At 43.0% G+C, this 17,974-nt stretch overlaps 2 protein-coding genes across 2 annotated transcripts in view; one reads left to right on the forward strand and one right to left on the reverse strand.

Moving 5' to 3' along the window:
- Positions 1 to 11,847, reverse strand: part of ELL (elongation factor for RNA polymerase II) — a 60,460-nt gene extending 48,613 nt beyond the window's left edge. Inside the window, exon 1 of the mRNA XM_075282181.1 lies at positions 11,678 to 11,847. Within this exon, the coding sequence (XP_075138282.1) occupies positions 11,678 to 11,806 (129 nt within the window). The 5' untranslated portion in view covers positions 11,807 to 11,847. The remainder of the gene's footprint in view (positions 1 to 11,677) is intronic.
- Positions 1 to 17,974, forward strand: part of SSBP4 (single stranded DNA binding protein 4) — a 584,851-nt gene that overhangs the window by 440,324 nt on the left and 126,553 nt on the right. The window lies entirely within an intron of this gene.

Below are 17,974 nucleotides of genomic sequence, written 5' to 3' on the forward strand. Positions count from 1 at the left end.
TTTTTTTTTTTTCAGCGTGGAAAATTCCACACCAAATTCCTCACCATTTTCCTCTGTGTGAATGGACCTTAAGGGGTGTCTACCACCTCCCTCAAGCATTATTTATTTATTTTTAGAAAAGAAATTGTAGCATGTGCCAGTTTATGTGGTAATTTGGAGTTCTTTAACCGCTTCAACAGTTTTAAAAGAGCAGGACTTGAGTAAAGTGCATTACAGCGGACGGCGAGTAGAACACGTTCATTGACACAAACTTTAAACAGCTTTATCTCCAGAGTCAAACCAGAATCATGGTAGCAAACAGAATTTGAGATGTCATTGGTTAAAACAGGGGTGCATATACTTGTGTGAAGGAGGCACATACAACTGACAAGGAGAGAAGACAAAGATTTTTACGCAGTGTAGTTAAGTCACTTCATGGTAACTGCCACAATTATCTGTCAAAATGGTTAATTCATGCATTTGTATGTCAGTAACAGTAAAAACTGTAACTTCACTATACCTCCTGAATATACCTGCCCCATAGGCCATATTCACACTACTTTTTTGTTAAAATACTTGAGAAAAATTTGACGAGTATTTTGCCTATGGAACGTTCTTTGATTCTTTGTTGATTAGCCTCTTTCAATAGAGCTTAAGGCTGGGGCCCCACTGGCCGGAAACGACAAGAAAACTCTGAACTTTCTGCTGAAAGCGCTGCAGGAAGAACTGCAATGCGTTCCTGCCGCAGTTCTGAGAGAAAGAGAGAGAGAAGGAACGATAGAGAAAAAGAGAAAGAGACAAAATGAACCCAGCTGGACAGCAAATGTACATTACAAACGTCTGATCTAAAATACTGCTTTTCAGACTAAGAGACACACTTTTTTCCCAAAAAATTTGGGAGGAAAATTAGGGTGCATCTTATAGCCCAAATGGGAGGTGCGGAGGAGTGGGAGACAGCATCACCCCACTCCTGCTGCCACTGGCTTCCTGCAGCAGCAGTGGGACAATGTGTGGGCCCTGGGCTGCGAGGACATGGTGTCCCAGTGAACCCATCTTGTCATCTAGCGTGCTATTACAGCAAATGCCGGGGCTGTAAAAATGACGGCGGCCGCTCTGCTGCAGTAATGTACGGCGGCCGCTCTGCTGCAGTAATGTACGGCGGCCGCTCTGCTGCAGTAATGTACGGCGGCCGCTCTGCTGCAGTAATGTACAGCAGACACCCATAGCTTATGCCCCAAGAGTGGACTCTGATCACAGGCATTAATTCAAGGCCCCTCCCTACAGTGTAAAATTAGACCCAGGCTGGCCCCATACCTTTCTTGTTGCAGGCCGGCTCCTACATGGCGAGATCACAGGAGCTGCCTGAAGACTCCCAGATCTATCATAGGAAAATTAGTACTGAGGCTGGTCACCAGAAGGTACAGAATCTCCAATAGACTTCAATACACTTGTATCGCAGTCTATGGGACTTGCAATCAAATGATCGCAGGTTCAAGCCTCCTAGGGGGATAATAAAATAGTAAAAAAAATTTTTTAAAAGTTCTAAAATTACTGTGAAGCACAATAAGAATCCCTGTGACCAAAAATGCCTACAAACATCTAAAAATATTTTTCCTGTAGAGTGATCATAGCAGGAAAGAAAATCAAAAGTGCCAAATTGCTGTTTTCATCACTGTTTCTCCTCCGATTTGAATAAAAAGTGATGTAAGCAATAAACATTCCCCCATCAGGCCCCGCAAAATAAATAAATGCCCTATGCATCCCATATACCTGTCAATGTGGCCTTGTAGCTATTGCAAAAATAACTCCCATATATTAAACTTTGACACTTTTTCCTACAAAATGTTTTTCCCTATTTTCCTCCTCTAAAACCTAGGTGCGTCTTATGGTCTGATGCATAGTCAAAAAAAAAAAAAAAAAAAAAAAAAAAAAAAAGAAAAAAAAGGAAAGGAATTATACTGACATAACGCGGAAAGGAATTATACTGACATAACGCGCAACATTTCTAACAATATCATCAGCCATCAGCAACCTGCTGCTTCTAGTCCATCCTATCTAAAAGTTTACACTAATCTAAGTGACTGCTGATTGTATGTTAGTCAGCTTTCTGTAAGGGCTCGTTCACACGGGGGCGGTGGGGCAGATTTTGGCACAGAGAGTGACGCGGGGAGCTGCGTCACTCTCGGATCAAAACCACCTCCAAAAACGCCAGGTGGTTTTTCCCTCCCGGACAGTGAATGGACCTTAAAAAACCAGTGACGCGGTTTCTGCCTCCCATTCACTTGTATTGACTTCCGGAGGCGAAATCTGCCTCAAGAAAGGTCATGTTGCTTCTTTTTTCCCGCTAGCGGAAAAAACAAACGCTAGCAGTCTCCATAGACCACCATTGTGAGGGGGTGGATTATGACGTGGATGCCATAATCTTCTCCCTTTGTCCCCGTGTGAACGAGCCCTAAAGAATTAAATGACACTAACAGATAATCATTTACAGAAAGTAAAAATCAAAATTAAAAACTTCCGAACACTACTCTCAACAGCAGCAAACCTGCGGAAAAGGAGTCCGGCATGGGCTTAATCCCCTCTTCCATGTGCTGCCAATGTGAGCTTTTATTTTTCTAGAAGAGTCTGGAGGGTTAGCTGTTACCCGACTGACTGGTTAATAGACTTCGCTCTCTTTCGCATGAATGATTTTTCTTTCCAATGCATTCTATGAAAAATAACAGCACACAGGCAGAACATGGGCCCATTATAGTGAATGGAGTCATTCACACTCTACCGCCAATTCATTGTTGGGGGATGCTGAAATATATGATCAATGTCACTTGGTTGGCACACAAATCAAAACGTAAACTCACACATACAGATTGTTTATGTATAAGCAGCCTAAAACTGACCCTAAAAGAGGAAAGTCATATAAGGAGGAAGAGAAAACACAATAGTATACAGATGTCGCCCTTGCTTAAACATAAGCCTAGAACCCCAGTGGCTGCAATGCTAACTACTGAGTAACCCTACTGCTCTTTTCTTACATTTTTTAGTAATGAAGTCATCGACAGGATATTCTGCTGGTAAACTATTCTATAAAATAATGACTAATAGTTCTGCATACCAAAGAGCATGCAATCTCTCTCATTATTACACAAAAAGTTAAAATGTAATGTTGAGATCACCTTATGGCAGCTTTCTGGCTCACTGTGCATTTCACTGCATTCACAGAGAATAGTACAAAACTACAGAGACTTAGATACCATGTTATGCCCCACTGTTTAAATGGGATGTACTATGGTAGACATTTATGGTATAGTCACATAAAATGCTGAAAAGGTCTGATAAAGGGGGGTGGGGGCAACACGGCAGCTCAATGGTTAGCACTGTAGCCTTGCAGTGCTGGAGTCCTGGGTTCAAATCCCGCCATGAACAACATCTGCAAGGAGTTTGTATGTTCTCCCCGTGCTTGTGTGGATTTCCTCCCATTCTACAAAGATGTACTGATAGGATAAATGTACATTGTGATCCTTATATGGGGCTCACAATCTACATTAACAAAAAACCTAGAGGTGGGATTGCACCCATGTCTAAAACGAACCCCCAATCAAACCCCAGATGCCTAGACGGTAGTTTAGTTCTGTCATAGAAAGAAGTCACAGGGTGTTAGGGCTGGTGATCATGGAGGCCAGCACACCATTGGTGAACAGTTTCCAGGGTGGCTGATCCAGCATTCTGAAATAGCTTCATTCAGATATTAGCAAACATACAAATAGAAAGGTAGTAAGTGTGACATAAGCCATTCCGTGACCGTGTCCAGTTAGAGTAGCAGAACTTTGTGCCTGCTCATTGCACAGAATATGTTTACTTAGGGCAAAGGTGGGCAATTAATTTTCTCATGGGGGCACATAAGAAATTAAAACTATTCTAGAGGGCCGCACCATGGCAAATTTAGCTCCACCCACTTCTACATTAACTACGCCCATTCTCAATCATCTTTCCATGTGCCCCCACAAAGTATAATCCTCCTACAGTCACCCGTTCATTATATGTCCCCACATTAAATGTTCCCTTCCAACTGTACCACAGTATTAAGCCCCTCTCCTGGTGCCCCAGTTTAAACTGGGGGAAACTAGAGGGGACATGAAACTTGAGGATCTGGAGGGGGACATTAAACAGTGGGGGTAGTTGGAGGGGAACAATAAATTAATGGCAGATAAAGTGGGACATTAAACTTGGGCAACTGGAAGCAAACATTAAACCGTAGGGCTAGCTGGAGGGTAACATTAAACTGGGGGCAACTAGAGGCAGACAGGTCCCCCTACAGCTACCTCCACGGTTTAATGCCCCCTCCAGTTGTCCCCAGTTTAATGTCCCCACAGATTAAATCCAACCTCCATCTGCCCCCAGTTTCATGCCCCCCCTCCATCTGCCCCCAGTTTCATGTCAGAGACAAACACACACACAGAGACAGACAGACACAAACTCTCTCCACCCTGCATCTCACATTCCCCTTCCCTCTTAGTACCTTAGGACACATACCACACGTCTCCATCTTCTTGCACTGTCCTGCTAGCACCAAGACACACCTCCCTAGACACGTGATGTCTGACGTTACACGCAGGTCCTCTCAGTATAGTAGTACAAGCTTTTCTCCCGTCACTGCATGTGGTCGTGTGCATGAGGCCATAGAGGGGTTGTCCAGGACTTACAGGTTACTGCAAGGAGGCTGGGGAAGGTGAAAAATAATAAAATACTCACCTGTCCCCGATGTTGTGGTGTCTTCCACCGCTGTGTGATACTACAGCACCCCTGATGGAAGTCCTTGCTGCACATGATTGGCTCTGCAACCTAAGGAAAGGAACTGGGACATCACTCACGTGTCACCAGTGACGTCCCTTTCCTTAGGCCGCTGATTGGCCTAAGGGAGTGGAAGACACTGGAGCACCAGGGACAAGGGAATATGAACTTTTTATCTTTCCCCAACCTGCTTGTAGAAAACTAAATTCCCAGGCAACCCTTTTCATATGAAACTTGCATGGCTTACCACTTATTCTGAAGATATGACTAGACCAATGCAGTTAAATTAAATTTGCCATTTCAAAAAAATTGGATTTTGATTTTCACCAGATTAATGAAATTGCTGCTAGCTTTGCCATGGAGTCTGATATATTCCATGTAGGCTTTGCCCTTCCTGTGGCAAATATTGACTATGTTCACATCTGTGCGTTCAGTATCTGACCATTGTTTTAGCAGTCAACTTATACATTGATCTGGTCCTCCAACAGGCTAAAATAGATTGATTGACACTAGCATGAACCTAGCATAAGACTTTCTGTCAGTAGTTGGGTGGTAGGATCAAGAAGCCAGCTCAACGTACTATTTTTCATTTCTTTCAACAAAAGCATGAAAATCAATAGAGAAAAAAAAAAAAAAAAAACAGGTTGAGGTACGCCAACCTGATCAACTTTCTAGGACTACTCTTGTATATTGCTCAATCCTGTTCATATTCTCCTACAAAGTCAGCCTGGACTTATCCCATGAGAAATACCCAGAGACTTAAAGGGATTCTACCATTAAAATATTTTTTTCTCGATAACATGTAGAAATAGCCTTAAGAAAGGCTATTCTTCTCCTACCTTTAGATGCTTCTCCGCGCCGCTGTTCAGTAGAAATCCCAGTTTTCATCTGTATGCAAATGATTTTTCTTACAGCACTGGGGGCTGGCCCCAGCCCTAAAACAGTACTTGGGGGCGTCTGCAATGCTGCGAGAGAACTCTCCAGCGACGCCTCCATATTCTTCAGGAACCCGCCTCTCTGCACATCTTCTTCCGAAGCTGGATTTCAATCTTGTAGGCCTTGGGCAGAGCAGACCGTGCATGCCTGTGGCCACAAGAAAAATGGCTGCTTACACAGTAAGCGTAAGGCGAGTTCCTGAAAAAGATGGAGGCATTGCTGGAAAGTTCTCTCGCAGGCATTGGAGACACTCCCAGTGCTGTTTGAGCGCTGGGGCCTGCCCCCAGTGCTGCGAGAGAACTCATTTGCATACCGACAAAAAACGGAATTTATACCAAACAGCGGCACGGAGAAGACATCTAAAGGTAGGAGAAGAATAGCCTTTCTTAAGGCTATTCCGACATGTTAGTGAGAAAAAAAATTGAGTTTTAATGATAGGATCCCTTTAAACTACAGACCAGTGCTTTTGTACCTTCCTTTTTCAATCACCTTGTACATGATGATGTGAAACACTTTACAATACAAAAGGAAAAAAATATATTCTTAAAAATATGTTGCAGATAGAAACTTGATTTAAAAAAAATTAAAAATATATATATATATATAAATATATGCCACAGTTAAGATGATAGTCTATTAAGACCAATGTTTTCTGCACTAGTCTTAACTGCTTTGTGTGCTGGTACCAGAATCAAGAGATTCCACAACTTCCACAATCCGCAGATTGACCACAGCATCCAGTGGTGATCATGACAACTTGTATGATCTTAGCAGCTTAGTCATTGTAACAACATACCTTTGTTATGTCACTTTCTGTAGATTTGGAAAAATACTTTGAAGTCTTATGCAAATCAGGAAGTTGGTGCACTGGGGGTGGGCCTTCAATCCTGATGTCATATCATTGGGAGGTCAACTCCCATTGCACTAGGTGGCGCACACACAGGAGATGGTAGGGGTCTAAGTAGCATAAGCAGTGCTACAGGCCCACCTCCAGCGCACCAACTGCCTTCTTTGCATAAGACTTCAATTTCATTTTTCTCCAAATCTGCAAACATTACATACATAAAAATGATATGTTGTTTATCACTGTAGTGTGCTCTGTAACATAGTGGAGACTTTTGCTTCGGGGAGGTGGTAGGCTCCCTTTAAACAGTTAGGGCAAGGGGGCTGCCTGTTACACAAACACATCTTACACACACGATCACGAGGTGCTGATGGGTCGTCATGGCAGTCTAACCACTAGTGGACAAGCTGTACTAAAATAAACACCAAGATCCTATTTCCACTTGATTACATTGTTATCAATGTTAAAACAAAAATAAATAAACCCATGTTAGTCGATATACTTTTTTGTGGAAAGACACAAAAAGTTGTATACCATACCAAAAAGGACAGAAACGGATCTTAAAGAAAAAAAAACACACACAAAAAAAACATGATCTGAATGGAGCCTACTGTAGTGTACAACAAAAAAACAGAATGGGAAGAAGTCCAACTATGCTACTATGAAAATATTCCCTACAAAATCTTCACTACAATTCTTCAGATTATGGCTCAACAGAATACAATGATGAATGCCACATTACAATATTGGAAATATTAAGCATTCTGGAATGTTTCCCACCTCCTCTAAAACAAGCTTCCAAGAAAGCTACAAAGAAGTCAGATTAAAGTCCATGTACATAACCGCAGTTTTTATCCACAACAGCAGATAAAAGTACAGACCCATTCATTTCTATGGCCCCAAACACACAACCATGGTTTGTGCGCGTGTCTGGCCCATAGAAAGGAGCCACAAAATACGGAGCAGGTCCTATAGCTTTCAGTATTTGTGGCTCAGTTTATTCCAATGAGTGAGTCGGTGAAATATCACAGACCGCTCTTACTCATTCGTACTCAGCACATATTTATATGCATGAAGCAGACGGAGTCATAACTCCACCCTTACCTGACCCTACACTTGAGTATACATATATACTGGAAATGAGTAGGACACATGATATTTATCATAAATCCAATGTGAACAGGCATAGCCTAACTGTGCAACATGATTATAGGTTGTAGTATACGTTATTTTCCTAGTATATCCTGAAAACTTGATGGTCTTCAGTAGTTGATACGTTTTTAATGGCTAAAAGGTACCAACTACTGAAGACTATCAAGTTTTTTTTTTTTTTTTTTAAATATTTCCTGCCCACTGGCTAACACAGTACAAGAACAAACATTCTCCTTATAGTATATCGTGTAAACATAAGTGGCACCAGAAGAATCATGGAGTTGTTTGTATTCCTCTCCATACTGAAATAAAAGCGTGGGAGGTGTTACAGGGAAGAGGGACCACTCAAAGGATCCCTTTAAGAGATTAGTTTCTTAGGCTGTTAACACACAAATCACACTAAGGATCTGCGTTCAGGCCCCCCCCCCCCCGAATGTTAATCTAATCCACATGAAAAAAGTGGTTACCTTAGGAAACCCACAGAACCCATAGACTATAATGAGGTCCGTGTGGTTTCCACGTGAAAAATACAGAGAAAAGTGCTGCTTGCAGCGCTTTTCTCTCCGCATTTTTCATGTGGAAAGGGGAAAAGAATCCCGAAACGCAGATGTGAGCCAGACCTAAGAAACAATTGCCCAAGATCAGGCTTCTAATGTCTGGCAGCAAGTCTAACTTCAAAGTGTATGGACTTTAAAAGGGCCTTGCCAACTAAGGGGGCGTTCACACTACCGTCGGTGTCCGACATGTAGTGTCCGCTCCAAATCTGTCACGGACATTAGGAGCGGACACTAGCTGTGTCCGTGACACCTGTCATTTATTTCAATGGGAATCGGGTGCGTTCTTTTGCACTCCATGCCCGTCCTTCCCTGTCCGCAAGTGAAGATGTCCGACTTCCCAAGCGGACAGAAAAACCCTGCATGCAGCTAGTGTCCGTTCCTAATGTCCATGACAGATTTTGAGCGGACACTAGGAGCAGACACTACATGTCGGACACCGACGGTAGTGTGAACGCACCCTAAAGCAATTATTTCCTTATTCATATGATAGGGAATACCGTGCAGAGCAGCAGGGATCCAACAGCTCAGACCGCTGCAAATTAGGAAACGGGAAGCCTTTAGACCTCCCTCTGAATGGAGCAGTGACGCGTTAGGAGCACTAGGAATAGCAGAGAGCTGTACTACGGCTATCTCCAACATTCCCATTGAAATAAACAGAGCGGTGCACACACTGGATAGGTAAAAACTTGCTCTTTTCGGAAGACTCCTTCAGGCTGGATGTGCGGGTTTTAAAAAAAAAAAAAATTGCGGAGTTTTACAATCAGAGCAAAGTGGAAATCGTAGCATGTCACTTATACCTACGGAAACGCCGGCCATTTCCCCATAAGTATAATTGAAACGGAAAGTCCGAAGAGGAAACCTCTGCCAACTTTCTGTCTAAAGCACTGCGGGAAGAACCACAATGCGTTGCTGCTGTGGTTTTTCCTGAAGCCCTTTTTGATGCGGGATGCTACATGGGACCATGGGCTCAGGGAGGCCCCACAATGCAGAAACACAGATTTATTATGATGAAGATTTTGCTGCGTTTTTTTTGAGCCAAAGCCAGAAGTGGATTGAGCAGAAGGGAGAAGCATAAGTATTCCTATATATCTCCCATTCCTTTTGTAGACTTGTAGCTCAAAAAAAAAAAAAAAAAAAAAAAAAAAAAAAAAAAGCAGCAAAATCTGCAGCAAAAAAAGCTGCATTTCCGCAACATGGGGCCTCAGCCTTAGCCCTCACATAGCAATACGCATCATGTTTTTATTGCATTTTCGCAGAGTTTTCCAGCATTTCCACAGGTAGAATTGCAATTTTGCAATATGCAGCTTTTCCGCTGCATATTTTTTTCAGCAATGTGTGTATGGGATTAGCCAGAACACCACCCACTTTGCAGGGACTGGAAAACGCAGAGTTTTTCCTCGTTCTCGGGATCGTGTGGCTTCTCAGAGGTCAGACCCCCAACAACCAATGATATTCAATAATATAGATAGGAGATAAATATTTTTTGGGCCATAAACGCTTTAAAGCCAAGGCCCCACAGGACGTCCTGCAGCAAAAAAGCTCTGTGGGAAAAACCACGGCGGCAACACATTGCGGTTCTTCCCACAGTGCTTCAGACAGAAAGTTTTCAAAGGTTTCCCATGGTGAACTGCCGGCATTTCCATAGGTAGAATTGACATGCTGAGATCTCCAAAACCGTGTAGGTTTTGGTAATGACGGCATGTCCGCACCACGGTTTTTACCACAATTGGGACATGGGATTCCCTAGAATCTCATCCGCTTTGTTCTGACTGTGAAATGCTGCGGGACTGTAAAACTGGCAAATCGCAGTGTTTACGTTCTGTGGAGTCCCGGCCTGAAGAGGAACTTTCAAATCAAACAGACTGGACACATTTGTATTATCTAGAGAGCCCATGTCCTGGTATAGGACCTGTCCTAAGTTTTGCACAACACTCGCTGCAGAATACATGGGTATGTGTATAGGACCATAAAAATAAATGGGTCAGTGTGCTTGCTGCAAAAAACATAGCTAGCACACTGACAACGCACATGGCGTTTGCTAGGGTTCTCCAGGAATATACTTTCGGATAGATCATTTAGCAGTGGCCACATGGCAATGAAACTAGCAAGCCTGTGCTCTTTACACTAAATAGCAGCCAATGAAGTTACTGCAATACAAGTCCCATTCAGCCAGTATTTAGACATGCAGCAATCTGATAACGATGGACAATCATAAGGATAGGTCTGTTATCAACAAAGCTATGCTACAATATTTCAGAATAAACTATACGGATCATGAGTGAGCCTGTCAGAATCCCATAATGTGCACGATTCAGCCGGCATAAACTTCAACAGTTTCTCTGACTGCCTACACCAAATTTCTGGGTCCACTGCCACCAGTTTATTATACAGCCTCCTATTGAACTAGACCACCAAACATACTTAATAGAGAGTTGGGGGGGGGGTGACTTTAACCAGCACTTCCTTTTCCTTACAAGAAAGTTAAGGCAAGTGGCAAGTACACCAGTGGTACAGAAGTCAGCTTGAGAATGGGATCACACATATAAGCCCATCATGGTGCTTGGATGAAGATTAGCAGATAGCCAATAATCTTCTACGCCACATAGAAGAAACTTCTAAAAACCAAACTTAAAAGCAAAAACTGACAAGTAGTATGATAAAATAAAATATATGCTTATAATGTATGACTCAATACCCGATATCTGCCACTAGTCCTATGAGTCACAACCCAGCAAGTGACTTCAGGAAGAGCGATATCTTTATCTTGTGCCATCTACAAAATCTACATGAAATAAAACCTTTCAGAAAGAAATGTGGTCAGTACAAAGAAGTGCCATGCTCTGCCCCTTAAGGAAGACACTTGGCCCACAGAAGTGGAGCAAGTTACAGTCATCAGACCCCCCAATGCTTCACCAGGTCTGGACCACACCATATAAGGGCCAGAGGACAGCACCTGGTAGTGCCAACACTTACAGGCCACCATATTAGGGGGGCCACTACATATAGCTTGGGACTTTTATAAGAAGGGCAAATACCAAGTTACCCAAGGCAATGCTGTGATGCTAAAAAGTTGGAGGAGGGGAAAAGTGGTCATCAAAATGGAGCCACAAAAGATCCAGGGTTCAGTATTAACATAAGAGGCTGTACAGGTCAGGGAAGTGGACGGGGAGGGGGAGGCTGGATGGAAGGATTAGAACACCTCCTTATAAGGAGGTCACCCAACTCCTGCACTCACTTGACAGGGGCTAAAGAACCAGGTTTCTTGTCAAAGTTGAGTAAGACAGAAGGCCCCCAAATCCCATGATACTAGAACAGATGTAGGTGTACCCCATAAGCGTCCCAAGCAGAACGAGTGTGTCAGAGAGCCCCCAACGAGAGGTCACCCCCCAGTCCAGTCCGCCTTCTGGCTACCTGCCCGCTGTACCTGGCTGTTCTGGTAGCCTTCAAAGGCCCGTAGGGCGCTGTCGGTAAGCTTCACGTGGAAGACGGACACCCTCCCTCCGACCCTCCCGCAGGACAGCCCGTAACTCTGTTCCTCCTGCAGCGCCGCCATCTTAACAACACCATTCCCCACAGTAGCGGCTAGTTCCCATCCCCTAGAAGAAGCTGACGTCACGAGTCACATGCTCGGGATCACATGACCGCTGTGTAGGGACTCCGATTCAAATGGCGTATACGGTGAATCATGTGGAGAAGGGACAAGGCTGGCTCTGAAGCGGAGGTGACTTGAGGAGTTTTGGGGGTAGCGTATCTTCCTTATGTTGCTGCCTGGGGGTTAAAGAAACAAAAGACCAAATTTTACTTCAAAAGTTTCATATTTGTGTATGTGTCCGAGAGAGGAAAAGTCTATAGGAGGCAGAGACAGATATGCGTTATATAATATGTGGTCACTATAGGCAGTGGGAATGAATACACGTGAGTACGTGTGACAGAATATACCAGAACACCATGGTTCAGTACTGCACACATAGAATGCTAGTTTCCAAAGGGGGGGGGGGTCACTTTTGGGGGCTTTCTCTGTTTTGGCACCTCAGGGGCTCTGCATTTGGCACGTGGTACCTGAATACTATTCAAGCTAAATCTGCCCTCTAAAAGCCAAGTCATTCTCCTGACGTCTCAAGCCCTGCCATGTGCCGTACATTAGTGTACCAGAACATATGGGGTATTGTGGTTAGAAGAAAACTGTTAGCTGGTTATTCTCATTTAACCCTTTCTGAAGATAAAAAATTAGGGCTACAGCGACATTAAACATATGAAGTTTAAAAAACTTGTAGGTGCAAAATACTCACTTATACCCCTTGATATATTACTTGAGGGGTCTAGTTTCCAAAATGGGGTCACTTTTGGCCCCCTCCCTCTCCTGATAATACTCGTCTATGGACGAGCTGTGTGAGCAGAGGGAGGGGGCGTTCCTCCTCGCTCACACTCTACAGCGCGATAGGCGCTGCTGGGCAGAAGGGTGTCCCTGGCTAATGGTCAGAAACGCCCTTCTGACACTAAAGCGCTACGGTACCGGGACCGATAGCGCTTTACACCGGGCACAGATCGGGAAAGCCGACAGTGCGCTGAATTCAGCGTACTGTCAGCTTTCCAGCGGTATATAGAACTGCATGTGCCCGGTCTGATGAAAGGTCCTCTTTAAGCAGGCAAAATAAGAGACCTAAACAAAATAGGCAGGTGGAGAACAGCAGGGGAAGTTTTCCTATTACGCACCCTGACTAATGGTCTGTTCACATGGAGTTTTTTTTTCCTTCGGATTTTGACACGGAATCAGTCTGCAAAAAAGGCTCCCATTCACTTGAATGGTAGCCACTCGCTTTTTTTTTTCCCCGCTAGCGTTTTTTTTTTTTTTTTTTTGGTAGCGGGAAAAAGAAGCAATATGCTCCTTCTTCCAGCGGATTCCACGGCGTGAAAGTCACTCCCGATTAGGCCCATTCATTCGGGACTAATCAGGAGCGGTATTCCAGTGCACTGCATCGACATCCCGTTGTGGCTAGCCGCATGGAGAGTTCGCACAGTCATGTAAACATACCCTCAGCCTGCCTAGTGCCAGAGTTTTCCTCTGATGAGAGGACACCTCACAGGAACCTAAATAGAGACCCTGGAAGTTCAACCTAACAGAGACACAGAAACCAAACACCAACAAGGCCAGAGAGAAACCAGACAAAGCAAGGAAACCGGACTAAACAGACAGAAGGACAACAGGTCACAGGAGTAGCTGATCACAAGAGTATAACCAGCATTGAACTGTTGCCAGAACCCAGCTTAAAGAGGACCTTTCACCACTTTTGGGCACATGCAGTGTTATATACTGCTGGAAAGCTGACAGTGCGCTGAATTCAGCGCACTGTCGGCTTTCCCGATCTGTGCCCGCTGTAAAGAGCTTACGGTGCCGGTACCGTAGTGCTCTATGGTCAGAAGGGCGTTTCTGACCATTAGCCAGAGACGTCCTTCTGCCTCGCAGCGCCTATCGCGCTGTGCTGTGGAGCGGGGAGGAACGCCCCCTCCCTCTCCTGATAATGCTCGTCTATGGACGAGCACTGTGAGCAGAGGGAGGGGGGCGTTCCTCCCGGCTCCACAGCACAGCGCGATAGGCGCAGCGAGGCAGAAGGACGTTCCTGGCTAATGGTCAGAAACGCCCTTCTGACCATAGAGCACTACGGTACCGGCACCGTAAGCTCTTTACAGCGGGCACAGATCGGGAAAGCCGACAGTGCGCTGAATTCAGCGCACTGTCAGCTTTCCAGCAGTATATAACACTGCATGTGCCCAAAAGTGGTGAAAGGTCCTCTTTAAGTAACACACCAGAGAGTGGGGCAGAATCTCAGGGAAAAACCCCTCCCAAACCACAAACGCCAGACAGACAGAGATTAACCCATGCCAGCCCCTTAACTCCAAAGGCTCAATGGCACTCCTTCCCTTCTGTGTCTCGCTGTGTGCCCATATATCAGTTCACATGTGGGGTACCATGGTAGTCAGGAGAACTTGCATAACAAATCGTGTGATGCATTTTCTCCTTTAACCTTTTGTGAATGTGTAAATTTTAGGGTTAAATTAACATGTTGGTCAACATGTTAATTTCACCTTCATTTTCTCTTAATTCCTGTTAAATGCTTACAGGGTTAAGGTACTTTTTATATCTAGTTTTTTCTTATTTAAGTGGTGCAGTTTTTAAAATGGGGTGATTTTGGGGGGGTTTCTTTCAAAACCCCTTCAGAACTGAATTTTCAAAAATGAGTTTTTAAAATGTTCTTGAAATTTTAGAAAATTTCTGTTTTGTAAGCCTAGTAACATTCGGGAAAAACTAAAGGATGATGCCAACATAAAGGACAGATATAGCACATTAGACTTATGAAATAATTCGGGTGGCCTGACAATCTGTATGAAACAGATAATTTCAAACTTTTTAAATTACATATTTTTCAAAATTTCTAACAAATTTCCTATTTTTTTCATAATTAAACACGAAATACATCGACCACAATTTACCACTAAGAGGAAGTACAACGTGTCACGAAAAAAACAGTAAAAATCACTTTTGTGATTAAAAGTGTTCCAAAGTCATTACCGCATGCAGTGACACGTCAGATTTAAAAGATCAAGCCCTGTCACAAAGTCAAAAACTGGCTGCGACGGGAAGGGGTTAATAAGATACAGCAATCTCTTTGCATTTAGTTAGCTCTATCTTGGTAGTCACATCTTTTGCTATTTTTATATTCAAATACGTCATACTTGTGACCCAGATAAAGTTATATCCCTTTTTTTAATGTTCTGTTCTTCCATATGGGACAGAAAGAATCTTCCATTTATTTTTGTTAAACTTATATAATGAAATCTCAGTGAAGATCTTAATGATTTTCTTTATTGCGTTGCAAAGATCTTACTGGAGAGAATATTTTATCATCCGCGTGCACAGATCTTTTTTCCCCTTGACTGAGATGCCTCAAATACGCTTATCTGCCCATAGAGTTATTGCTAACAGCTCTTTTAAAAGGATAAATATTAGTGTTGAGTGAATAGTATTCATCGAATACCTCGCTCCCATAGTAATGCGTGTTAGCGGCCGTCAAATATTCACTGTGCTTAACCCTTTGGTGTTCGGCCGCTTAAACGCATTCCTATGGGAGCGAGGTATTCGACGAATAGTTTGGAATACTATTCGCTCAACACTATTACATATCAAGGGGGTTAATGTTCTGTTTGATATTTCAAAATGGTTTAATAGGAAACCCCCATACATTACATTGGGACTTGGCCTTACATCCTAATATTCTGTCCAAAATTGCCCCCTTGAAATCCATATCTCTGTAGTAATAGTATATGCATATAATCCTAGTGTGCCCTGTCAAAGGCATTTAAAGACAGGAATACACTGGGATACTTCAATGTACCAGAGATCTCAATAAAATCTAACACTGTCGTCATCGCTTCTCTTGTCTGCCAATCCAGCATGAAGCTCCATCGATCATATGATATAAAGGATCCAATAACTCCTCTTAGCCAGAAAGCCAAGATCACAGCCAAAACTTTTATACCGCCATTCAAGACTATCATGGGTATGTATTTTTCTGGGTCAGACTTCTCTTCCCCTGCTTAAAGGGGCTCTATCATTGGGAAAAATCATTTTTAACTAATCACATCCTTGTATAGCCTTTAGAAAGACTATTCCACATGTACCTTTAGTATGTAAATTGCCTCAGGTTTTTGAATGAGCCTGTTTTATTCACATGCTAGTTAGCTTCTTGGTGCATCTTCACCCTCGGCCTGGGCCAACTCATAGAATCTCATGGCTTTCAGTACCACTGCTATGCCAATGACACTCAAATATACATCTCTGGACCAGATATTACCTCCCTGCTGACCAGAGTTCCAGACTGTTTAACAGCTGTAGCCTCCTTCCTCCCCTCCCGCTTTCTCTAACTCAACATGGAGAAAACAGAGTTCATCACCTTCAACCCACCCAATGTGGCCCCTCCACCTGACCCATCTATCAAAGTTAACAGAACCTCGATTACCCCTGTCTCACAGGCCCGATGCCTTGGGGTAACCCTGGACTCCGACCTATCCTTCAAGTCACACATTCAAACCTTCAAAACTTCCTGCCGCCTCTAACTCAAAAACATCCACCGAATCCGCTCCTTCCTCACCCCTGAAACTGCACATTTTTTCCATAATTATTAGAGAAACAGAAGACATTACACAAGAAAAAAAACCCACACATAAGAATTCATTCACTCTCTGTAGATTAATTATTATTATTATCATTATTAATTTGTGCTCTATATATCTTGTATAAAAAAAAAAGTCATTTATGTGACTTTTTAACCCTATAGAGACACAGCTCAAAAGTGACTTGAGGACCAGGCCTCTTTTTTCAAAACTGACATGTGTCACTTTAAATGGCAATAACTTTGAGACGCTTTAACTTACACAAGTGATTCTGAGATTGTTTTTTCGTAACACATTGTACTTCATGTCAGTAGTAAATTTTTGTCAATATGTTTTGTCTTTCATTATGAAAAAATAGGAAATTTGGTGAAAATTTTGAAAAAAATGCAGTTTTCAAACTTTGAACTTGCAAGCCTTTCAAATAGAAATCCATACTACCCAAATTTTTTCATAAATATAATTAACCATGTCTCTGATTTATGTAGCAATCAAATTTTAATCACCCTTTCATTTTTTTCAGATATTATAAGGCTTACAAGTCAAGCAGTAATTTTCCAAATTTTCAAGAAAATTTCCAAAACACATTTTTCAAGGGACCAGTTCAGTTCTGAAGGGTACTTGAAAGGCCTCTCTAATAAAACCCCCCGAAAATCACTCCATTCTAAAAACTGCACTCCTGAAAGAATCCAAAACAGCAGTTAGAAAGTTTCTTAACCCTTTCAGCATTTCACAACAATTACAACAAAATGGAGGTCAAATTTACATTTTTCAATTTCTGTCACTAATATATTCATTTAGCCCTAGAATTTACACATTTACTAAGGGTTAAAGGAGAAACTGCACCCCATATTTTGTTACACAATTTCTCCCGAACACGACAATACCCCATATGTGCTGGTACCCTAATGTACGGGCACACGATCGCTCTCAGAACGGATGGAGCGCTAATTGGATTTTGTAGGCCAGATTTTGCTACAATACTTTTCAGGCGCCATGTCCCGTTTGCAAAGCCCCCAAGGTGCCAAAACAGTGGAAACCCCCAAAATGTCACCCCATTTTGGAAACTAGACCCCTCAAGGAATTTATCAAGGGGTACAGTGAGCCCTTGGACCCTACAGGTGTTTCACAGATTTTTTTACCATTGAGATGTGAAAATGAAAAATTACTTTTTTTTATAATAAAATGTCACTGTAGCCCCAAATTTTTCATCTTCACAAGGGGTTAAAGGAAAAATTGCACCCCACATTTTGTTACAAAATTTCTCCCGAACACGACAATACCCAATATGTGCTGGTACCCTAATGTACGGCACACGGTCGCTCTCAGAGCGGATGGAGCGCTAATTGGATTTCGTAGGCCAGATTTTGGAACAATACTTTTCAGGCACCATGTCCCGTTTGCAGAGCTCCCAAGGTGCCAAAACAGTGGAAACCCCCAAATGTGACCCCATTTTGGAAACTATACCCCTCAAAGAATTTACTAAGGGGTATAGTGAGCACTTTGACCCTACAGGAGTGTAACAGAATTGGCCCAACAAAAGGAAAAGTGACAT

Source organism: Leptodactylus fuscus, chromosome 1 (assembly GCF_031893055.1).
Source record: "Leptodactylus fuscus isolate aLepFus1 chromosome 1, aLepFus1.hap2, whole genome shotgun sequence".
NCBI classification, from domain to species: domain Eukaryota; kingdom Metazoa; phylum Chordata; class Amphibia; order Anura; family Leptodactylidae; genus Leptodactylus; species Leptodactylus fuscus.